General features: G+C 37.9%; 2 protein-coding genes across 3 annotated transcripts; one reads left to right on the forward strand and one right to left on the reverse strand.

The window, feature by feature from the left end:
- Positions 1-2,739: 2,739 nt before the first annotated feature.
- Positions 2,740-4,694, forward strand: LOC129779364 (inhibitor of growth protein 5). 2 transcript variants are annotated; one of them, XM_055786781.1, is made up of 4 exons: positions 2,740-2,912; positions 2,971-3,536; positions 4,210-4,365; positions 4,430-4,694. In XM_055786781.1, the coding sequence occupies exons 1-4, from the start codon at positions 2,876-2,878 to the stop codon at positions 4,529-4,531; spliced, it is 861 nt and encodes a 286-aa protein (XP_055642756.1). In that variant the 5' UTR covers positions 2,740-2,875; the 3' UTR covers positions 4,532-4,694. The 2 variants fall into 2 exon arrangements, with proteins under 2 accessions (XP_055642756.1, XP_055642757.1); XM_055786782.1 differs by having other exon boundaries at positions 2,971-3,500.
- A 4,219-nt stretch (positions 4,695-8,913) lies between these two features.
- On the reverse strand, positions 8,914-23,361 carry LOC129779363 (zinc finger protein 300). The gene is made up of 4 exons (XM_055786780.1): positions 22,427-23,361; positions 10,204-10,480; positions 10,035-10,135; positions 8,914-9,970 (listed from the first exon to the last, which is right to left on the reverse strand). Exons 1-4 carry the CDS (start codon positions 23,303-23,305, stop codon positions 9,704-9,706), a joined length of 1,524 nt encoding a protein of 507 aa, XP_055642755.1. The 5' UTR covers positions 23,306-23,361; the 3' UTR covers positions 8,914-9,703.
- Positions 23,362-25,956: the final 2,595 nt, after the last annotated feature.

The raw sequence follows: 25,956 nt of genomic DNA on the forward strand, positions 1-25,956 counted from the left end.
TGAGAGGCTATTATACCCGTAATGTTTTTTCCGTGTCAGAATAGTGGTTTGTGATAAGAAAAGTAACACTTGATACCTTTAATTTTGATTGGTTTCATTTTGACAATAAATATGAATCTATTCGCAGGATGCAGACGATGCAGGTTTCAAAAGGGAACAATAAATATATTAGGGGCTGTCCACAAAACCACGTGAACAACTTTAGGTGGGATAGGGGTTACGAAAATGTCCACGCATTTCCACGGTGAGGGGGGAGGGGGTTAAGATAATGTCCACGTGGACACGTAAAGTATATTTTTAAACAAAACATTCATATTTATAGTCAAAATTAAATGAGATCTGCTCTATATTTACAAGATATTTTTATTTTTACGCCCACCCTAAATACTCTGTATTGAAAAATAAATAGACTGAGTTGCATGAGAGTGCTGCCCGGTCAGACATTCATATTTTTTCATATGGCTGGACTTCTTCCCGGAGATGTATATTCTGGAAAAACGCGCATGCACTAGCACCGATCAATTTATTCCAACCGGTAATAGAGGACCATGTATTCCGTCTGGATAAAGACACAAAGAATGTTGTAATTTTTGTAGTATGAAAAATCACGACTTATGTGCAGGTTTCGATTCAGCTTCTACTCTTGATGACAAAACGGCTTTGTATTTATTTTCCGAGAACTCCCAGCTTCTTGCATGAGTTCACGGGTTCGACTGAACTACTATGATATTACCGCTAAAACTGATTATTATAATATAAAATCATTTTTAGACATAACCTTCCTTGAAAATTTTTCACCCCTCGAAAATTAATATCATTTTAAATTACATAGAATACATATTGACGTGGGACTACGTCTAACCGGAATATATGGAGGGTAAAATGAAAACCTAAACACAGAACATGCAGGAAAAAATGAAAGATTTCGAATGCTTATAGCTCGAACATTTCGTACTGGATAGGAGAAATGTTTGCATCACTTGATAAGGAATATTTCTACGCATCTATCGCAACTAACAAAATGTTGTTTTTCATTAGATAAACAATTGAATAACTGTAACATATTAGGCGTTATCTAAACGCCCTAACTGCATCGTTTTGATTGGCCCGATTTACGGTTTCCCTAACACAGCCATCAAAACCAAGCAGCCTTGGGGAAATCGGCATTGCAAATACATGAAAGTAGGGGGACTTTTGTTCTCATCGAAAAATGTTCCCTAACACAGACTTTAAAACCAAGCAGCGAAATCGGCATTGCAAACACACGAAAGAGCCTAGAGGCGAGTGAACTGAAAAGTTTAAACCCTCTTAAAGCCAAAAAGAAGAAAAAGAACACACGAAAGTAGGGGGAGCTTTTGTTCCCACCGAAATGTGTTCCCTAATAGAGATTTCTAAACCAAGGTGCCTGGAGAAATCGGTATTTCAAATTCATGCAAGTCGGGGGTATTTTTGTTCCGACTGGAATGTGTTTCCCTAACACAGACTTCAAATCCATGAAGCGTGGGGAAATCGGCATTGCGAATTCATACAAATCGGGGGTATTCTTGTTCCGATTGAAATGTGTTTCCCTAACACAGACTTCAAAACCGAGGTTTCTGGGGAAATCGGCTCTGCAAATAAATGCAAACTGCGAGTACTTTTGTCCTCGCTTGCCTTCGTGCAGAGTGGAATATGTCTGTCCTAACATGATCTTCTAAACTTAGGAACCTGGGAAAATCGTGCAGCCACTAGAAGCGAATGAACTTCCCAGTTTCAAGCAAATTCGAGATTCGAGAAGTATGTACACTTTTGGGATGCAAACTTCGAAGGGAAATGTAAAATAAAATAATCGTTTGATAATTTTTTTTTGTCTTTATTAGAAAGATTTTCAGCCTTAGGCTGGTTCATCAAACGTTTGATAATTCTTCCGTACATATATTTTGTTCTAGTCATCATACCATACGTAAAAGGTCCGTCATTAAATTTACTTGTAACGAAGAACAATCAATCACAATAAATGAATTGACTTTACACGGCATTTGTTCATTTTTTTCACTCACAGAGCAAATATATTGAACTCAATTGAATTTGGAAACTGTTTTATTCAATCAAGAATTTAATCAATACAAACGAATGATTGCTAAGCTAAGGTAGTTCCACGTAAACCTTGCGGTTATATCATAGATATAACCCACTCATTTTTTGATACGAAGAAGTAAATTTTAATTAATAGTTTTTATTTCCAAAGTGTGTTCAATTCACCAATTCATTGTCATTATCCCTTCCCAATAACGAAGCACAAAGTTCAATGCAGTCTATACAAATAACGTTTATTCGTTTGAGTGACAATTCGGGTGTGTTGAACGATCCAAAACTAGCAATACATTACAACGATTACAACATTTAGACGGTTTGAACAGCACGATGATATCAACATCGGTGAATTCAAAACATATCGTTACTAATATAGCTATCAATTCTATTAAGAAAACATGTAATAGAAAATAGAAACAAACTTGAAATTAGATTTGAGCGAAAAATATAGGATTCTCTTGATTTTCTTCTAAAAACTGGAGAAATGTCCACGTGGTCAACAGGGGGAGGGGTATAAGAATGTCCACGCTTGTCCACGGAGGGGGAGAGGGGTGTCTAAAATCATGCTTTTTCTGTCCACGTGGTATGTGGACGGACCCTTACGGAATTAATAACTTTCGTGCCATCCCTAAAAATAAGGGTTCGTTTCCAATCGAGATAGTTGTCAAACAGCAGAGGCCAAACAAAAACAATTACCACAATTGTAATGGCTGCCTAATTTTCGCAAATATAAATTCAATAAATAGCGAGAAGTTTATCGTTTTTGTGCGTTACCTTTCGGTTTATTTGTAATTTTGTCGAAATGACGTCCGCTTTGTATTTGGAGCATTACCTGGATGGTGAGTAAAAGATTCTATGAGAATGCTGAGTATATGTTTATTCATTCATATGGAACAGGTTTGGAACATCTGCCAAACGAGCTGAAGCGTAACTTCACGCTGATGCGGGATTTGGACTCGCGTGCCCAAGTTCTGATGAAATCGATCGACGAGAAAGCCAACGAGTTTATGAAGCAGCTGGTCAACTCAAAGGAGAACTTTCCGGAAGACGCCAAAAAGGAGAAATTGCGTAAGATCCAGGAGCTGTTCAACAAGGCAAAGGAATACGGGGATGACAAAGTGCAGCTGGCAATTCAAACCTACGAGCTGGTCGATAAGCACATTCGCCGGTTAGATTCCGATCTGGCCAGATTCGAGGGCGAAATCCAGGACAAAACGTTGAACGCCCGCGAGAAGTTGGAGGAAACAGTCACGAAAAAGGGTGGTCGGAAAAAGGTGAAAGATGCGAAAAACGCGGCCAAAAAGAAGCGTACCCACTCGTCGGAAGATGAAGGCAAAGCTACCGGAGCCAGTGCTACCGGGACGAGCGGAAATACCGCTGGAACCACCAGTACTAACGGTAAAGGCAAGAACAACAAGAAGCAGAAGGTAAATCAAGAGAAAGAAGGTCGCAAGGGTAATAAGGTAGGATCATCGTTTCATCTCCATTATTCATATTTTATTTTCACGGATTTAACATTTGTGTGATGTTATGAATGTATAATGTATTAACACTAACTGGTAATGTTAGGTAGCGATGAGGGCCGATGGCTGTTTTTTTTTCGCGATAACAATGATAGCATTCTGTTCTGCAAGACAAGACATATAATGAACTCAAATATCATCTTTTGAAATATAAAATGACAGCGAGTTCGACAAAGCTTGTACGAATAAATGTAGGCTGCGCGGAGGCTCTTCTGTTACATAGTTTTAGACTTGTGTCATCAATCGGACATTTATTCTCACTAAAATTAGTTATAAATGTTCGGATGACTTCAAATCATACTGTTCTATTCTTTTTATTCTCATGTCATCATAACGACGGATAGAAATACTTTTAGCTACTAAAATATCTTGTATATGCTCCATTTCTTGGCTCATTATACACTTGTGCTTATTATCATCGATGAATTGTGAGGTATTTGCGAACAGAAAAAAAACTGCATAGAACTTATCGAATGGTAATCAGCAAAGTGTTAACTGGGTACCTAGAATTGCTTGTAAATTCCCTCTCTGTGATAAATGTAAAACATGAAAGATTTTATCTGAGGAAACAAGTTAACAAGTACACGCTTTGTTCTATTCAATTCCATTTCAGAAAAATGCAGAGCTAGACGATAGCGCACAGGAAGGTGGTCATACCACACCCCATCCGAGTGATGTGCTGGACATGCCTGTTGATCCCAATGAGCCCACTTACTGCCTGTGCCATCAAGTGTCTTACGGCGAAATGATTGGCTGTGACAATCCTGATGTAATGATGACTATTTTTTTTTATTTCGCGATCATTTCGCTAATAACTTTCGCCCTTCTTGCAGTGTCCCATCGAATGGTTCCACTTTGCCTGTGTTGGTCTCACAATCAAACCGAAAGGCAAATGGTTTTGTCCGAAATGTTCACAGGACCGGAAGAAGAAATAAACGCGGAATGCGCAGTATTAAGTATACCTAGCTGCTAAGATTTGATAGAGGCGAATAGTTTACGTGACAAAGGAATATTTTAAGCGAGTGCGAATGTTTCGGATATGAATGTATGAGAAATATAAAGATTATCTTGTATTCAAATAAAATGAAGGTCGTTGAATTGCACGGTTTAATCAGTTTTAATTTGAAGGAAAGGTCCTTTAATTTCTAACAGAACTATATTTGTCTAAACATATGCATTTCAGTCACTTGTAAACGAAATAATTAAAATATATGATTCTGGCTAATACACTGTGTTTCATAACTATAGAATCACTAATTTTTTCTAAGTTTTCAGATATATGTAAGAAGTCGGTTGAATTAAAGTATATAGTGCAGGATATAATAAGTATCTTCATATATAAAACTGGAAAACTGACAACTTCCAGAAATAATTATATGGGTCTACCTCAAGGCTCATGTCTCAGCCCCCTCCTTCATAATTTTTATGTGAAAGATATGAAAAAAAGTTGTTTGGCAGAACAATGCACGCTACGACAGCTTTCAGATGATGGTGTGAATTCCGTCAGAGGTCCCCATGCCGAAAACTTGCAAAGACCATTGCAAAATTTCCTAGATAACTTGTCTTCTCGGGCAAGGAATTTAGGGATCGAATTCTCGCCACAGAGAACTGAACTGGTAGTGTTTACTCGAAAGTGGTCCCCAGCCCAATTGCAACTTAAGCTTTTGGGCAGAAGCATTACCCAATCATCGACCTTCAAATACCTTGGCGTCTGGTTTGATTCAAAATGCACTTGGAATACCCACATTACGTATTTGAAGCAAAAATTTCAAAAGAGGGTCAACTTTCTCCGCTCGATTTGCGGCACGTGGTGGGGAGCTTATCCGGGAGATCTCATAACGCTTTATAAAACAACTATTCTATCTATCCTGGAGTGTGGCTTTTTCTGCTTTCTCTCAGCAGCTAAAAGTCACCTTTTAAAATTGGAACGAATTCAATATCATTGTTTGCTTATAGCTCTCGGCTGTATGCGCTCAACGCATAACATGAGTCTCGAGGTTCTGGCAGGAGTAACTCCTCTACTGAACCGATTCTGGAAACTTTCTCTCAGAAATGAAATGCTCTTGTGATTGAAAACTTTGAAAAAATTCTTCATCTAAATATACAACCTCGGTTTATGAGAATTTATCACCACCATTTTTCGTCAGATATTTGTATTCCATCGTTTACTCCAGACCGTGCGCACTTCACCATTAGCAGTTCCTCAATTGAATACGATCTGTCGATGAAACAAGCAACACTTGGGACTTCAGATCAGCTTCGATCAACTTTCATTCCCCATATTTTTAAACGAAAGTAGCAAAAAGTCAATCGCATGAAAAGATACTTCATTGCTGGGTCTCGCCTCAATTGATTCACTGGCTTCGGTGTTTTCAATGGAAATTCGAGCGCCTTCCGTTAACTGCAGGAACCTTGTTCCGTTTATGTTGCTGAGCTGGCAGCAATCGACTTCGCATTGGGGATGATCTCCCACAAGCCTGCAGACCTTCATTTTCTCGGATAGTCTCAGTTCGCTTCAAGACGGGTCTATGGCACTAGGTGAGGCCGTTTCGTCACTAAGTTGGTTAGTGGTGCGGTATATGAAAACAGTACGGAAGAAAGCAGAAGGGGAATTATTTCCTTGAAGCGTGAAAGAGACAAACTGATCACGAGCGAGCTTGGGCACAAGCGTATTTAGTGATCCCCGATAATCGTTCGATTAATCGATTAATCGAATACTTCCTATAGAAATCGATTATTAATCGAACGAATACTGCACGACCAATAATCGAAGCGAACGAATAATTTACGTTGATTAATCGATCCAAACGCAGAGAGAAAAAAACCTACGGCCGCTGCAGTTTTATCCTGAAAATCAATCATTATCTTTGGCGCTCCCTTAAGTTCGTAAACGAAGCTCAATGCCGTTAACGCGAATTGAGCTTCGTTTACGACTTTAGGGGAGCGTAAAAGATAATAATTGATTTTCAGGCGGAATGAACACTTTTTTGATTACATATGGCTTTCTAGCAAATGAGAAATATTAGTCAAACTAATTATTTCTCTCAGTGTTGCGATTAATCGATTAATCGATTATTTGGGGCGATTAATGGTATCGAATAACAAACTGCTGAAAACTATTCGATTAGCTGATGAACGATTAATTTAAAAAATCGGGGATCACTAAGCGTATTGTGTTTTGTTTACAAACAAAACACAGTAGACTTCCAAGGTGGCTGAAGAGTGGTTTTAGCAAGTTGGCCCACCTTAGGATATACCTCTACGCGCCTTGGTTCGCTTGAAGCTCTCCAGTCGATGGAAACTGGTAGGCACCCATTTTATTTCCTCACAAATGTGAGGCAGCAGATGAGTGCACTGACCGAAAGATCTTATAAGATAACCTTTGTATGGGTCCCCTCTCATTGCTCAATTCCTGGCCATGAGAAGGCGTACACTCTCGCAAAGGTGGGTGCCCAGGAAGGCGAATTGTTTGATAGACAATTTGATTATTCCAAATGTTTCTTCGAGAGCGTGGTTCAAAGGTTTGGACGTAAGTCGTGACTCCATTCGTGTAATGAGTAGACTTATGTCCAACCTCTACTCGCTAAATGTGCATTAGAGTGCCAATCAAAATATCAATCTCGAATTTTCAAAGCGAACTTGATTAAAAATGTTGGGTGATTTTTAGATTTTCAGAAAACCTAAATTTGGACATCTGCGACAATAATAAATGAAGTCCGAATGAGAATTTTCGAAAACCCCGATTTCGGTGATTTTTCGGTTTTCAAAAAACTCAAACTTTGACCGCTGTGCAACAATAGTAAATGAAGTCCGATTGGGTTGATGTTTTGCATAGGACAGTTTTTTTGTGGGAATTAACAATTTTATTCAAGCTCGCTTTGAAAATTCAGGGTCACTTTTTTCCCATACATCCAATGGCACTCTAATGTGCATCTCCACAGAATAAATCTTGTTCAAAGCAATCTCGCTTATCCCGCGCGGCGAATGAGGTGAGATGGGCCAAGTCACTGCATTCCCGTAGGCGAATGGCGTGACTATAGTTTATCACTAGGTGAGATTTGAAGTCGTGTCCTCATATGTTATCGACTCGGGTATCAAAAAGAAGTTTAAAAGTTAAGTACCTTCCACAATGAAGCGAGAAACTTTGCTATCTCACGTCACTCGCCGCGTAGAATAAGGGGGAATGTCTGTCGGTGTGGAAACGGTTACGACGACATCGATCACGCAGTTTGACAATGTACGGATAATTACGCAGCCAGAGAGTACTTTTTAACTGCTCTTGAGGCCTAAGGAAGACAACCCTATATTCCTGATAGAGACGTGTTGGAAACTCGCGACATCTGCTATATGTAGTTGATCTATATGTTTGTGAAACGGTCTAGTGTAAGAATTATATGCCCTTTTTTTTGTTTTCCGTTATTAGTTTGTTTGTCTTGTCCCCTCATCTCACCGTCGCCCACCCTCGACAGATAGCCGAACACCAGATGCTGTCCCTATCCTATTATGCACAATGCTACAGTGCGTGCGGCAACCCTCGGTTGAGACAACGAAACCTCATATACATATCCCTAACCTGACCCGTCCCACAAAAATTGTTGCCCTTCTAACCTCGAGTAAACCGCGATTAATCGGTCGAAACCCACTAAACATAGATTTAAGTTGAAATTTTGTATAAACAAATCTTGAATTAGCGGCTCCGCAAATAAATGAATTGGAAAAAAATTATAAAACTGGTCGTTTGAACTTTATTGTTGAGTCCTGGCGCGAAACATTAAAAAAACTAAATCTCCAGTGTTTCATAACTATAGAACCAGATGGAAAAACTCTCATTCCTTTACAAAACTAACTTTAATTTCACATGAATTACAAGAAGTTTCTAATTCGTAGGTCATCTTCAGTTCTCAATAACCCATTTGGGGTGGTTTCGACCAAGCTGTGCTATGTTGTAGTATGTATCTCGTTCTACACAGAGGATACTGCTCGTTTAAGCTCTTCAAATCGCTCATACTGCTTGTAATGAACGAATGAACAGTCAGAAGTGCAACGAAGTACTTCAGAAACATTTACTTCTGTTTTGCTTCGAAAACAATGTGATAATTGGGTAATGTGGCATCAATTAACACGTTCGACGCCCAACGCGACGTTTTTGAGTTTCTTGCAGAGCCCAACTTGCGATTAAATTATTAAATGAAGATCAAACTTAGCTTATAGATAACTTTTACATGATCTAGCAATGTTTGTTTTCAATTGAAGACGAATTGATGACAATAACACATGCCAAAGTCATAGTATAGGGGTTTTGCAAAAAACTGCAGTACAAACCATCCGTACTATAAATTAATAAAAAAGTATAGTATAAACAGCATAATATTATGGTTATGATTTTATTATTTTTCTCCATATCCTATAGTTACATTTAGATGCCTATTCTACCTTCTGAAAATCCTACTCAATTCGAGCGAGGAAAGTGTCACCCATATCTGGGTGACGGGGCGTCGAAAGTGTTAAGAAAATCCGGAAAGTCATGACATCGTTTAATGAATAGGGACTTCAGATTCTGGACTGGTCAGCTTGTTTACCAGATCAGAACCCTATCATGAATAGGAGCTTAGACGAGCAGTATCCTCTGTGTAGAACGAGATACACCCTACAGTATGGCAGAGTTTGGTCGAAACCAATCCCCCCATCCCCAGTATCCTCTGTGTAGAACGAGATACACCTCCCCCCCAATGGGTTATTTGAACTGATTGAGAACTAAAGATTACCTACGAGTTAGAAACTTATTGTAATTCATGTGAAATTGACCTTAGTTTTGCAAAGGAGTGAGAGTTGTTCCATCTGGTTCTATAGTAATGAAACACCGGAATTTAAGTTTTTTGAATGTTTCGCGCCTGGACGCTACAATAAAGTTAAAATGGCCAATCTTATAGATGAAGATAGTTATTATATCCTACTCTATATACTTCAATTCAACCGAAGTCTTGCATATCTCTGAAAACTCAGAAAAAATGAGTGGTTCTATAGCTATGAAACGCAGTGTCTTGGGAAATTGCTACATTATTGCTATTGTTAAATAATCCTCGATCTGCTTCGAGCTATGCTCCATACTACGAAGGTAAACTGGGTGGCTTGAACTGGCATTTCTTCGCATGCGTTCTCATGTTGCTGGACTGGGTGAAGGTTTGGCCACAATTAAGATGAGGGCATTTGTACGGCTTGTAGCCCGTGTGATAGTTGAGATGTGTTTTCAGATGATGCTTTTTAGTGAATGCCTTGGGGCATATTGGACAAGCGAAAGGTTTGATTCCTGAGTGCAACCGATGGTGTAGCGTCATGTTGCTCCGGTCAGCAAAGCTTTTGCCGCAAACTGAGCACTGTGAATGCAAGGATGAATTAATGTAATCCTGGAAAACATGTTATTATTTGTTCGTTCTATACCTGATAAGGTTTCTCGCCTGAATGAGTACGCAGATGTTGTTTTAGAAGCATTTTCCTGGAAAATCTCTTGCCGCATTCATTACATTTGTGAGGTTTTACGCCTGGAGGGATCGAAGTGTGACAATGAAGTATTTGAGACTCTTAAATAATTAATGTTCGCCAGACGTACCTGTGTGTATTCGAATGTGCATGTTAAACGCTACCCGCTGATTGAAAGACTTTGGACAGTGCGGACAGGCGTACTCTTTTTTGTTTCTATGTATTTTCAAGTGACTGCTCAGATATCCCTTGTCGTTGAATACTTTGCCGCACTCCGGACATTTTGCGGCGAATTCCTTCGTTCCACGGTGGACGGATATGTGGTACTTGTAATTGCGCAGCTGAGAGAACCCTTTTCCGCATTCCTCACATTCGAAGCGGGGCGTTTTGTGTGTTTTCTCGTGCGTCTGTGAGAAAATCAAGGAAGAGAAAATAAATGAACACTTTCAATGTACACCCAAAGTTAATTTTGAGCACATATTATGGCATCCCGATTTATTACATTAAATGAGCCGAAAAATAGCAGAAAACGTTCTACTCCCCAATACGTGTATATCATTTGTATAATATACTAGCTGCCCCGGCAAACTTCGTCCCGCCCAAAACTTGTTTTTTGTTATTAATACCTTCAAACATTCACATTTTCTTACTAAGTGCAAATTCATGGGTCCAATCGTAAAACTGTTCATTCTTCTAATCGACCCCGATGAATTTACCTTTTACTATAAAATGCCTAGTACTTCTACCAAAACTCATCATTATAATATCAGATTATTTTCACACACAATTCTCGTTCAACATTTTTCAATCACTTGCAAATAACATGTTTTTTCGTTACATGGAATAAATGTTTGATACAGAAAATATAATAGAATAAAGACAGACCCGTCCCCTCTTCTCCCATTACAGAGGGGGGAGGAATGTCTATTCACCATGCCTCCTCCATGCCTCATAAAATCTTCACATGTCAAATTTGGTTTCGTTTGCTTGATTAGTCCTTGAATTATTCGGAAATGTATGCGTCATGTGTATGGCAGCTCCCCTCCCTCTCAGAGAGACGGGTGGAGTGTCTATTCACCATAGAAACGTTTTGTGTTTCCTAAAACCTTCGCATGCCAAATTTGGCATTTTCTTAATTAGTTTTCGAATAATGCAGAAATTTGTCTTTCATTTGTATGGCAGCTCTTAGAGAGGGGGTGGAGTGTCTAACCACCGTGAAAACATTTATTGTGCCCTAAAACCTCCATATACCTAATTTGGTTTCGTTTGCTTGATTGATTCTCGAGTAATGCAGAAATTTGTGTTTCATTTGTATGGCAGCCACAATGAGGTGTAATATTTTCAAGCTTTTGTATGACAGCACTCGCAGCTATATAGATAGCGTGATCGTGTGAAATAACTTTGCATTCCAGCCGGCCCCCATTGACGTCGAATGAACTTTTTTTGGGCACAATCCCAAATGAAATGAGAAAAGAAAACAGAAAGAGATGTCTGCTCGCTTACATACAAACCTTTTTTTAAGCTTTTCAAACAGCTCATTATTTGCGCATTTTACCCTCCAGCACACGAAATGGCATTATTTCTGCCAAAGATGAAAAGTTTTCAGCCAACGCTAGTTTGGGTGTATGATTGGAAATACAAGTCGGACTCGATTATATATAATTCGATTATGTACAATTCTAGATTCGATTATATACAGTTTGAATTATTTTTTATATTTCGAATATGATTTATTTCATGAAAAAAATATAATGTTTTAACTAGAGGTGAAACGATATTCGGTAATGATTCGTAAATCGGACTATCCGCTCGGATACCGGGTATTAGAAAATATAAATAATTTCTTATTAACACAAGATAAACCATAACAAAATAGCTCATTAACATCATTCATACATAATTAAAAATATTGTTTAATTACATTTATTCCCAGAATAAAATTAATATAATTTCTAGCAAATCTGTGTAGTTGAATATACTCCTCAGAGTGCCGCCAAATTTAAGGATCGTGATTGCTTCCTATATGAAAATGTTTTCACAAAACAATGGGTTTTGTTTGCATTTGAATGTTTTTATTGAACGCGATACTGACCATTATTCTTGCTTGCCATTTCGTTGTAACAATCTAAAAATGTGTCATAAACTTCTCGTGTAAGATTTCGTCTCTTTGCTTAATTTCAAGAAATTCTAAGTAGTCTGATATAATCCTCGGGGCCAAAAAGGTTGTATTAAGTAATTTGGATCTTCTTCCATGGCTTCCTAATAGGGTTACCATCTGTCCTGATTCAGCAGGACATGTCCTGATTTAGCAGGACATGTCCTGATTTTGTGATATATTTGGGGCGCCCTGATTTATTGTTCACAATCTAGCCTTTGTCCCGATTTTAATGAGAAATTCAATTTTGTTACAGTATCAGAGTTTTGTGAGCATATAAAGAATAGCAGTTGTATCTTCCACGAGATTTTTCAACTATTTTCATTTTGAGATTTTGTTTCACTGGCCACGGTGATGTTTTTCTGTTTCGTCTCGATATTCCAAGATAATTTTCTTCAAATTTCTAATCGAAAGTGTCATTAAACCGACGAAATGCACCAGAAGTACCTCATTTTCACAAAAGAACATGACGATTATGATGCCAACGCTGCATATATGATTCAAAAGTGTCGGTGGCTTATAGCAGTATTTAGTTTAGCCATTTTGTTGAAACAGAAATTTGAAATCAACAATGAAACATTATAGGTAGATCTAATTAGGAAAAGCATATCTATACACCGAAACATTGCCAGAATATTTGATTGGCATCCGCTTCCAAATCCATGTTGAACTATATGAGCTTGAGCGTGGGTAGACTGTACAATTCGTGATTGACCTGAATCAGCGAAATTGCACAAAAACACACTGAATGACGCTTGGGAGTAGCATATCATTCTCATTGTGCAAGTTTCGGTGAATCGAGCTTTAGATAGTCAATAACGACGCCAGCCACGTCCTTACAGTCACCAGGGGAAGGGAAGGAATGTTAGTATGATATTCGCCGCTCGAAAGCCAGAAGGGTTGCCTCTATAGCGTGGTCCCCTAGCGTTTATCAAGAAATGGCTAGTTGTTATTGGGGCAGGGTTAACAGAATCAGGATTCACTGTGATGAGTGATGTGATTCATCGTGCGTAGTGTATAGGTATTTTTTCTGACCTTATAAGGTCACTGAGAAAACTCCCTCAAAAGCTCTCGAACTATACATCTTTATTTGTCCCTCTCGTGTTACGCTTGAAAATTTTTGGCAACCTAAGAAGGTCGCCGAGAAACCCTTTCAATATTCCTCTAATAGAACATATATTCATTAACCTGAGAAGGTCATAGAGGGAACTTTTATAAGATGTTTATCCATTTTCTTATCCAAATATATAATTTAATAATTAAAACGTTAAAGTAGTAAAGAATTGAGGAAATAATGAATGGGAGAATTAGAAAACAAACAATTGAAAATCAATTAAATTATGTGTGTATGAAAAAAGGAAACTTATCTGACGCTACTGCACTTATACACTTCTACGTCGTCATGTCTCTCCTTGAGCTTACACTCAGTAGATGATTCGTAACGTTCAACACTAGGACACCAACTCATTTCTCGCACACAACCCAAAATGATTGCACAGGCTTCATTATCTATATCGAACACAACCATAGCGAACGCGAGCATATAACCGCTCTAATACAAAATATAAACACTCGAAAACAAAACGCGCACGATTCGAAGAAGAGACACTTACCCGTATCCCGAATCCATGCTGAACTATGTGCTGCAGAAATCCAGCCGCTCAGAAAATGTGAGTTGCAGAAGGAGCTCTTGCGTTTCAAACACCTGGCTTGTACTGCGGTACTATTGCCCTGGATGTTTGACTCTCATGGTCAAACATTCTGGCGGAATATGGTTCGCCCAAGAAATATGTTGAATAAATAAATTTTACGTGTTTTTATTTATTTATATCTCAATGAATCACAATGGTTAGGTCATAATCGTAACTGTGACAGGTGTCCTGATTATTAACTCCGACCAGATCCCTATCCCTAACCATGAGTCATGTTTGTGGTAACAATATCAAACTTTCACCCATATTCGTGACTCCGACTGGTTTGAAACTCGATCGAATTTCATGATTCGATCGAAATAGATTTTGTGTTCTGAAATCCGTTCGACTCAAATTCAATTGTTTTATGCAAATGCGATAACCTATTCTTAGCGCAAAACAAACGTCAAAATGGAGCAATTTACTATCTATTAGCAAAGTGTTGAAATTTAAATAAAAATTTTTACTCGATATTATCTGAATCTTATCTTAGAAGATATAGTCCTAACTTAACTTTTCGCTTAAATTTTCGCTCAAGATTTTTTCCCACTTCCAGAATTTTTTTTCTCTATTATTGTGACTTTCAACACATTTCGACTGGTTCGTCACTTCTACTTCCATTTTGGAAGAATGTTGGGAGTGAGAATTGACCTCGTGATCCCACTTTCAGAAAATATTTTATTCTATTACATAGAACATATATTTAATACAGTAGCTCTACTTTCCTTTATTTTTTATGTTTGTTTCTCTGTTAGGTGTGCACTACGGCATCCAGCTTTTTATTCCTACTACGCTTCAAGCTTATCTTCTACTTATTGATGAAGGAGTAGACTGAGAGCTGCAGCGACTAAGGAATAATCTGTTTGATGAAATTTATAATCTTGATCGGCGACATAATCCAATCATCCTTGGGCTCCAGAATAACCTTATCAGGGTGTTGATGTCTGCATCTTGTTAGATGTTCCGACTCGGAGGTTCCGAGGCTTTCGGCATTACAAAAGTGAAATTCCATGCCAAATCGATCAAAAACAGCAAATTTTGACCCGACCCTCTCCATTTTTTTAAAAAAACTTGGTATCTATAATGGCAACTATTAAAATTCACAATTTTCATTGTCATATGACCAATTTAAATTGACCAATTCAAATTACGAGGCTGTGTTGGCGTTGCTCATGATAGTGTCTCGCAAGTGTAATGTATTCTTCTTCTCGCTGCTTCTGTTGATTGTGTCGCAGTCATTAGCTCACTACCTTCGCGTTCGAGTACACTATGAATTGTTGGCACAACCACGACATCGTAGAATTGACGTTGTCCTGACTGCATCGAATCATCATACGATACAAATACCAATGCAAATCCATCGATCACACGAGCTCTTGTTTGTTTCATCTCCTGTAATCACATATTCATAAATATTTATTCAAAATGAGCAATGAGGATCATAATGAATGAAGTACCTGTAACGGGATCTCGTTGTTGAATGCTATTACAATATGAATCTTAGGAGAGGCCGGAGATTTTTCGTAAAAAAAACTTCTGACTTGCTCTGGGTCGCACCTATTCTAAACCTTGTCAATCAGAATACATAAAAGGCGTAATAGAAATTGGAATAAAAATATCAATTAAATACTAATAAATATGTCGAAAGTAATTGTACGATTAGACGGTGAAGTTCCTCTAGTAACGTTAGTTCCATTGAAGGACCAATTGAAGTTTCCATCAACGTCTCCAACAACATGGGATCTACAGACGTGTTCTCCATCTGATGTAAGGATTTTTTGTAAGGATTAATGACAATAGCGTGATTGTCATTTTGTAATCCGAGCACTGTGATTTGAAGAATTTCAATAATCCATTGAGAGGCCCCCAACTCGCAAATTGAGGTTACTTGCGCCTGTGTGGATGGAAGATCGATAACTCGGACGAAGGGCCATTTGTCATTTAACAACGTGAAAAAATTCGTTCTGTTTGAAAAACGATCGTCGGTTAATTTATTTGGATATTGATCATACAACAAATATAAAAGCGCGGTTGAAAAATAGTGGGACATGTCTTAAGAGGGTGTAAATATGGGGTATATGTGGGCTAATTCAAATGAAAAACAATCTAAAATAATGTTTTTCAGAAAAATGAAAAATTTCGATGCATCCTAAAATAATACGTGATGACCAAGCGGATTGAATAATATAATTTAGTTTGTGATATTTTGAGTACACCACTAACTTATACCAATGTCCACTTTGAGCAGCCTATTCGTATTTAGAAGGCTAGAAATATCATTACTAGCTTCGGTTATTCTCTAGTCAAATCTTTGCCTCACGTGGTTTAGCACGTAGCACGTTTAGCATTTAGCCTGCATCAAGAGCGTTTGCACAATATCAGGATAAGGAGATGGATCGGGAACAGTGGGATTTGGCTTACCATCACCGTCATGATTACTTTCTCTGTATCCTCGTGGATTGTGTTCCTAGCGACAAGATACAACAGTCCAAGCAAGTGACGTGCTTATAATCACATCACCGATTCTGCGCTCTCAAAATCGTTACAACTTTCGAAAACAAACCATATATATTTTTATTTTCTTATTTTGAAACTGTCAGTCCCAGTCAGTCAGCGCTTTCTTATTAGAAAGCTCAATGTCGGCCTCTACCGACCGTCATGGTAATTCATAGCGCCGTCTCGATGTTAGGATAAACTCCTTTGAGAGAATATCTGAGAATAATATTTAAGATGCTTAAAGGCGTCGAAAAGTACAGGTTAGGGAATAGGTCCTTCATCTGCGTCCTGAATACTTCCACCTTTGATACAAGTTCCTCAGTATCAAGTAAGTTTTCGTAGATAATTCTCAACAGTAATGCTCAAACGAAAAAACTATACAATGAATCGTCAAATGGTCAAACGACGAAGGTTCCATTAAAGAATATGAATTTCAATGAAAAGCATACTCGATTGATTCAATTTGAATGAAAAAATTCTTTCAGAAACTATCTATATCATAAGCAAATGTCTTCATAACAACTTTATGTTCATTTTTCTTGCGTTTACAGTAATTCAGTTCTTGAATTAACTTATTATACTACCTATTGAATTTTTGCATTATGCATTTGCAATTATGGGTATTAACGTAGTACAATGTAAACAACCATACTCTGGTAACTATATAATCTTCCATTACACCTAAATGAAGCATGCATATAGAAGTTATAGCTTATATACAGCTTATATAGATTTCAATACAGGTTTTCGGGGAAAAAATAAGATAAAAAGATTTTTTCAGATTAAAAACACATATTTTATAATGGCAACCCTGCTCATGATGGATGTTTTTTTACTCAATTGAAAGATGAAATTAAACCCGGGAAAATATTGCTATTGCAAATTCTTGGATTTTGGCGTCACAAAGGGTTAGCCCCCCCGACAAATTCCGGATTTGCCACCCGCACACTACGCTGCTATGTAGAAATACTGCAAAATTTCATGTTGTCATGTTCTTGAAATGGATCTTTCAGTAGGATAATAATTCGAAACATGAGAGCAGACGTGGGAAAGCATAGTTTCAAGGCAACAAAATTCATGTGATCGATGGTTAGCTCAGTGACCTGACTACACACTATCGAAAATTTGTGGGCTGTCATAATAAGGACAGTTTATGAAGCTACGCGGAAAAATGAGGAGCAACAACAGAGAGTAGTTCGCCGTGGTAAGCCCGGCCCCATAAGGGAAAATATTGTTTTGTGAGGTCTGAGGGCACATATTGTTATGCTTTCCTCACAGAACTCACTAGATTATTTTCCATGAGATATAAAAAATAGCAGTGCTTTTAAACGGCAATTTTGCAAGTAATAGTAAATTTTTAAAGCTGACATAAAAACAGAGTTCATCAACTAGTTCGGGTGAAACATGGGATTAACACCGACACCCTCGATTTGTCAATGAATATACTTGACACCAGTTAAACCAGTTCTAATATGGCAACCGCTCAATGGGAGATATTCTTATTCTAGATGTCGTTATCGGATATGGATAGAACCGCTCAACTGATTCCGGAGATATGGTCCGAACAAGCTCCGGTGAACATGGAATATGGAAAACAAAGGAATTTGATATTAGACAAATCTATCATGTGGCACCTCAAACCACACCACAATTCAATTACAATTCCTTCCGAGGGCTGTCTTTATTCGATCATATTTTCTGTATAAAACATTTATTCCATGTAACGGAGAAACGGAGTACCAATTTTTTTCTCAGTGTTTATTTTTTCACATTTTAACATCAATACTCTGTAACTATTTCTAAGACACTATTTCGGTAGGACTCATAGTTTTTGAGATATAAATTATCAAAGATTTCTCTTACTAAAATCGATACGCCCTTTTAAAAAGTTACACATGAGTCAAAAAAATCCCAATTGCTGTGGAAAACTCATATTTCCTCCAACCAGGGTTGCCACATTTAATTCTGTAATTTTTTTTGAAAAAATCTGTATGTCTGTATTTTTAGCCAAAAAATCTGTATCGGAAAGTTAATGGGAAAAAATGAAAATAAAGGTTTATTTTCACTTTGAACTTATTTTCCTTATTTATGAGTTGTTAAAGTCGTGTCAATGCAACAAAATAAATCATAGAACAGTTTTTCGCCTCTGAATTGTATGATGTTTTTACATGATTTTTTTTTAACTTTGCCTTCAAATTTTCCGTCAACTTCATCCTTGACGCTCCTCCTTTAGCCGATACATAGTTCTCCGCTTTCAAAATAAAGTCCATAATTGTGGGAGCCAACCGATTTCCGGACTTTTTTTCACAACAAATTCTTTTACAGCGAGGTCAGCTCTCCAAATATAAGATACCCAACATGATCAACAATAACACTCTTTTCTCATTATAAAGTTCGCAATTGAGAACTTTCTGATTGAAAAGCGCGATTGGCGTTATTGATGAGCAAAGTTTAGGAACAGTATAAACGATTTAGTCATAGGATCGTTTAAATGAGTCAATTGGCGAGTTGCTTATGATCATACTTAACATGGAATGAAAAGAATAGTTTAAGCTCTTCAAATGGCTCAAGATTTCGCTTAATAACTGCCTCCAACGAAAGTCATTTCATTGCATTGCGTTCAACTTTTTTATAAATCAAGGTATTTTTGTATGCACTGTAATAAATTTAAAATTTAGAATTGAATTTGAAAAAAATCTGTAAATTCAGTATTTTTTGCTGAAAATCTGAAATTCTGTATATGATGATGATGGTCCCCCCCCCTTTCCCCTACAGATAATTTATTTATTTTTTCTCAACATTGAAATCATTTTAACTAACATAAAAAACGAACTGATTTCATTTACAGATAACAAAATTGCAATGTCAAAAGATAAGCCAATACTCAGGCATGTCCGCCACAGAGCCGATACGGTCCCGACGAGGCCCTTGCAGCCAAGTGGTCCACCAAAGCACAAGTCCAACCGCCAGCCTTGTTTTGGATTGACTATGAATACCCTCATTCAGAGAAATCGAGAAAATTTCCTTTACGAAAAATTCCTAGACCGGAACTTGAAAAACTTTCAATTTAATATCCTTTAGATCTGTGTCTCGCGCGCGGCGCTCAAACTTTTGTAGACTACTTTTATCTTTTTTTAACTAATACAACTATAAGAACGACAAAATAAAAATAAAAATAGTCCATCATCACCAAGGTGACAAACATAATAGAAATCAATACAAATTTAAAAAAAGATAATTTAAAAAAATGAAATAATCTACATAATATAATCCATTCAAAAAAAACTTCGTCAGATTCATTGAAAATATTGAAAACAAACTGCAAAAAAAATTGTCCACAATAAATTATCCGTTCGTATAAAACTTCGTCAGTAAAGATCTTCGTCATAAAAATAGGCAAAAACTCGTTCGGCTGTTAATAAAACACAGCTTTTACATGTGAAACACAGTACCTCTTAAATTCTGTAAGTGTTGTTGCACAATTAATATGTCTTGGCATCGAGTTGAACACATTTATTCCTTTGAAGTACAACGAATTTTGTGAAGCACATGGCAAGAAATTGGGTGTTCCTAATTCATTCGCGTTTCTAGTGTTATAACTATGATAGTCACTTCCTCTTTCAACTCGATCACACAAATATCGAGGCAGCAAACCGTTAATTCCTTTAAAAATGAACACCATAGTTAAATAAACAATTCTTTGCTTCAAGGATAACCATTGCAGAGCGTCCAACATTAAAGCTGAGGAAGTGAATCTGTTACATTTTAGTATCAACCGCATTATTTTGTTTTGCAAGCGCTGTAATCTCGATATTTGTGTGTCATTGGCAAAAAATTAAATGGAAGAGCAAAAGTCTAAATGAGGAGAGATGATTGATTTGTATAGCTGTATTTTGCTGCAAATAGTTAAATCGTTTTTCAATCGACATAAGATTCCATACTTTTTGGCAATTTTCTTGGTGACATTGTCAATGTGAGTGTTGAACTTGAGTTTGTCATCAATAATCACGCCAAGATATTTAATGACCCGAACTCGATCAATAGTCTCATTATCAATAACGATGGAGACGTTTTCATTTAAACGATTACGCGTATATTTAGTTTTACTTATGTTCAATTTCAATTGCTTATACTTCAACCATCTACTTAAAGAATGGTAATCTCCATTCAAATGTAAAACGACCCGATCTAAATCATTAGCTGCAACGAATAACACAGTATCATTTGCAAAAAAAAATGATATCACAAAATCGTAAAACTCTTCGCATGTCATTGATATACATAATAAATAAAAGGGGCCCAATACACTTCCCTGAGGTACTCCAAGATTATTCCCTAGGGGATTGGAAATTGAATCATTAAAAATAGTCCGTTGAGTTCTGTCATTTAAATAGCTTTCAAACCATATGCAGTACTCGTAAATCCAAAACGCTTGATCGTGTTCAACAACAAGGGCCTAGAAATTGTTTCGAAAGCGCGTTTTAGATCCAAGAAAACAGCAATAATATTCTCTTTGCACTCTAGCTTCTCTTTCCATTTTGCTAATACCAAGTTCAATGCGGTTTAACAGGAATGACAGATTCTGTATCTGAAATTTGGCGATAAATCTGTAAAATACAGAATATTCTGTATATGTGGCAACCCTGCTCCCAACCCAAACGGAATACAAACTTTCATTCTAACGAAAATTCTCATGTTTTGTCATTTATCGATTTCATTTGGAATTCCTCAATTCCACTACCGAAAAATTACATCCGGTTGCACATCATCGGCACTTGCGTTTGTTTTGATTAATATATCTTTGTTTTTTGACGAACCATGGTGGGTTGAATTTGATTAAAACGTCTAAAATAATAAATACTAACATGTACTGTGTTCAAAAACATAGTTAATTGATGTTTTCTAGTAAAACTCAAGGGGTGACGGTCTTATCCCCAGTGACGGTTCCCTCGGTTCCGCTACCATAGGGAGTCCGAAACTGATAGATAATATGCCAGGAATATATGCAACGATCATAAAAACGAATGCACTACAAAGCACTAACAGCAAAGTACTTGAGCTCCCTATCCACGAACCTTGAATTGATCCTTTTATTTGTTACTTTTGTTGATTGATGTTTTTTTGTGTTATTGTTCTGAACGTGTCAAACATAAACTTTTAACTGACCCGAATCTTTTTTTTTAACCAGAATTAAATATATTTTATTACGCCATCAATGCTCCATCATCAGATAACATAAATTTGGAGAATTAAATTTTGTACAGCACTATAAATGGATTTTGATATGTCCCATTTATTGATTACATGCTTTACATAGAATTACTTTTTGGTGATGGATGGAAGCGCAGAAGCGAAAACTAAAATGCCGACGGTTGTCACTTCACATCCATATTGACTATGATTTTTTTTCTAAGCTTCTTTATTGTTGCGTGTTTTTTTTATCCCATTTGTTTGTTGAAGGCTCATTAGAATTTTAGCTGTAACAGAGCCAAATTTTAATCGTGTACATGTCACATGTTTATCATATCCATAATTAGCACATAACACAGTTGCCACTTTTCGGCGTAATAGTATTCCTTCTATTCTATTGCATATAGTACATTACATTTCACACTAGCCATTAAGGCGTAAGAGTATTCGTTCTGTTCTTCCATTGTCCAGTTAGACCGGACAGCGGAGACAGTTGACATGATCATTGTTGAGTTATTAATAGAATAGCAGCCCGATGTTTCTTGCAGAGCAGAGCAGTTGTATGGATGAATCGTGGACGTAGTTATTCTGTAACAACACAAAGATCGTCAATGAGGGCCCTGAGTTTTTGAACTCACGATCGATCGCTTACTAAGCGAACGCGCAACCAATGTGGCTACGGAGACACCCTTGTTGCGTGTTTGTAGTTTATTAATTAGTGAAACCCTACTATTCAAACTTACACTTTTGAAAACACGAATAAAAGAACTCAAACGACCGAGAAGCAACGAACAGCGCTATATAAAGTATCTATCACTTACCAGAAGAGTATCATGGGTGCCAAAAATCTTATCACAAATTTGGCAGTGAAACGAGTACTCCGGGAAGGCCAGTGGAAACGAGCCGACGGGCGTCGCTGTCTTTGGTGGCAGATTGTACCCCAAAATATCCCCAGTATCCAGTCCGAAAAATGGACGTATATCATTTCCGTTAACACTCGTGCTGGCGCTGCTCGAAGCACTAAAAATACTGTTTTGGTTTTCATCACTTTTTTCGATTTGGCATACGCTATTCAGGACGCTCGGAGTTGTGACACTGTTTGGATGTTGCAGTTGATGCTGTTGCTGCTGGTGATGAAACTGTTGGGTCGCCATCGATGCGGCAGCAGCATAGGCATTGAAGAGCCCAACCGGATAGGGATAATTGACAGATAATCTGTTTCGTTCAATTACACCGCTATTAGCATACGCGCTTAGCATCACTTTTCTCTCAACTTCCGTTTTTATCAGAGGTATCAACGAGCTGCTGGCAGCAGGCGCTATTGGTGTTGCCGTAGCAGCAGCTGCGGTTGCAACGGTTGATTCGATGACCGTCGCTGGTTTTACGCTGGCTGTAATCTTTGGGTCAAACATGAACGGTCCTCGGGAGCACCAAGGATTGGCAAGAACTCGATTCAGGGGCCGATGGTTAGGCGTCGAAGACGATGGCGCCGTCGCCGATATGAAAGCAGATGATGATGGTTTGAAGTCATTATGTTCGTATTTCACACAAGTCTTCACTGTAAGATCCACTTTGTGTTCGACTTCCACTGTCCTCGCAGTGGAGCTTGTATTTTTCAACAAAATATTTTCGATACTGAAATTAGTGTGTTTCTTCGGAAGAAAATTCAAATCACTCATTTTGCTAACGGAAAATCCCATATTATAAGGAGCAAAGATCACCGGCTTCGATCCGGGGGAGCTCGCTAAATCACAGCCACACGCGCGCGCTCAAGCCTAAAGCGTAATATTCGAAAACAAACCGCATGCGCAAGAGCGGTAGCCGTTGGAAAGCTCGCGCAAGCAACCATTAACGTCTGTTTATTTAGATAAACTGTTTGATTACGATAAAGCTAACCATCTGAGAAGGCTCTGTTGTTGACGATCGCAACACGCTCGCGCCACAGACGCCGAGCATCTCTCTGGGATGCTGCCACCGGTTGACGTGAGTTGAGTGACAGATACAACAAGATTAACTCTGAATAATTTGTATCTCACTTCCTCGCGTGGCTCTCTGTGTGGCTGGTTGTGTATATTCTATTATCTCCCTGGCTGTTGATAGTCATTCATTCTTCCTCAGAAAAGAGGATGAGGCGATGGACAGTAGGAAATAATCGGTATCACTCATATGATCATATGACTCATATGTCGGTGGATTTAACGATGATAAAAATTTTAATTTTTTCGTGAACTATTCAAGAGTCTAGTAAATCGAGACTGATACATTAAAAACATAATTGCAATATTACGAAAGAAAAAATTCTTGGGTCCGTCCTCCAAAATGGTAAAATTACAGACGCTCTCTGAAATGAAACGACAAACAAGTAGATTATGGCCATCGGAATACACATTCGCCCGCTTTGCCCAAAGTTTGCTGGTTGCCCATAGGAAAGCGCCGCCGGCTCAATGGTTTCGATTCTTCGTGTGCCTTCTTCTGTCGCGTGCGTTTTATGATCCTTATGGCTATCGGGAGACACCAGCGAAGCTTATGATGTGCCAAAGAGACAATCATGATGTGTGGTGGATGTGATCTTGTTATTCTCTGTCTTATCGTTTGGAGGTGAAAGCTACGACTTGTGAGAGAGAAAGAGAGAAGAAAAGCAATACGGAGAGCCAAAAAGCTAAGGAAGTTACTATGAACGAAGAGTCAGCCGCGATTGGTGAAGATGGGATGCTTGACGATGACGAGATCGTACGTTTATCTTTGGGGCTCGATCAGGGTCTAACGCTATAATATTTGACATATTTTACATTTGACGACGATATGTGGGCTTTTTGATGGCTTGATATTGCTTTGTTGAGCGGCGAACGGTTTCGATGGAACGGAGGAAATATCGAAAATATGTAACATCGCGAGCATCGCCATATCCACTAATCACGGACACTCCCGATGGGGATGACCACCGGAGTGTTAGTTTCGAAAGCCCGAACGGATCATCGAATGGAAATGACTCGCATGGGCGCAGGAATGAATACATTTGTGTATTTAGACGTTTCCATGATCGACATTTATGGGATTTATATCCGATCGGATTTAATGCGTTGCCTTTGGATTTTTGCTTATTCTGTTTTGGAAACGCAAATATTTGTTCGTTTGTTTGAAATGTTTGAAATGTGACATTCCGGTCACAAAATTTCTAAGCATTCGATTTCTCCCAGCTTCAGACGTTTCTTTAATCCGTTACAGTACGGGTGTTCTATTCAACCGATAGACAATGTTTGGGCGAACCTCGAACGGAGGATCTATTCCAATAATTTGGTGGCTCAAGCGGAGAAGCAGCTGATCTTTAAGGCCACGAAAGAGTTGAAGAACATGCCAACATCCATCATATCATGGGCCATGGCTAAGGTTCCGTTCGATTGTAGTAAGGCCGCTCTCATAGCAGGGCGTCGATTTTTTTCTGTAGACCTAGGAGATAAGGACATAATGAACTAATAAACGTAAGATTTAAGGAAAATTGTTCCATTTACTTATCTTTTGTAGTTTATCCGTTGATTATTCTACAGTTGTTGAAGGTCGAATTTTCGTGGATTTTTTCGGATGTTACAAATAAAGTGAAGTGTTCGGGTATTTTGGTTATTGTTTAAGGTATATTTGAAGATTTATTTTCCATTTTTTGAGTGTACGGATAATGATTATTACGCTGTTGACAGCTGGATGCGTCGATGCTGTCTGAAAATCGGATCTTGCAGGTGGTATCGGTTCTGAAGCACCGGAGTGTCGTAGAACAAAAAGAATATTGTGAAACATTAGGACAATACCTAAAGCGTTGCATAGGCGTTTTTTGAAAATTCGAAAAATGAGATATTTTTCATGAAAAATCACTGTTTAGAAACTCATAAAAAATCGAAAAAATATGATATCAAAAAAAGGCTATGTAACGCATTAGATAATCCATTTTTACATGCTGATAAAAAATTTCAGCCAAATCGGTCAAGTATATCCTGAGATATCGATACCACCAGTTGAAAAAACATGGTTTCGAGAAAAACGCGTTTCAAAATTCGTACAGCAATACTATATCCCTTGAGGTGACTTTATACTTTTGGCTGAAACTTTCCAACGGAATCAAATATCGAAAAATTCTTTTAGGACAACATTTCTGAGGGCATAATCTTCCCAAAAATACAAAAATCAAAAATTCGTTTTTTTCGATTTTCCAGACTGAGGTCCCCTCTTAATATGTAGTTAACAACACCTAAACCGTTTTTGGGAAAACAAGGAATCCAGACCAACATTTTGACCCCGAGAGACTAGCAGAAATATGGTTAAAAATTCTACGGTGTTCTGTCAAAAACTCAACAACATCAGT

This window comes from Toxorhynchites rutilus, chromosome 3 (genome assembly GCF_029784135.1).
Source record: "Toxorhynchites rutilus septentrionalis strain SRP chromosome 3, ASM2978413v1, whole genome shotgun sequence".
NCBI lineage: Eukaryota > Metazoa > Arthropoda > Insecta > Diptera > Culicidae > Toxorhynchites > Toxorhynchites rutilus.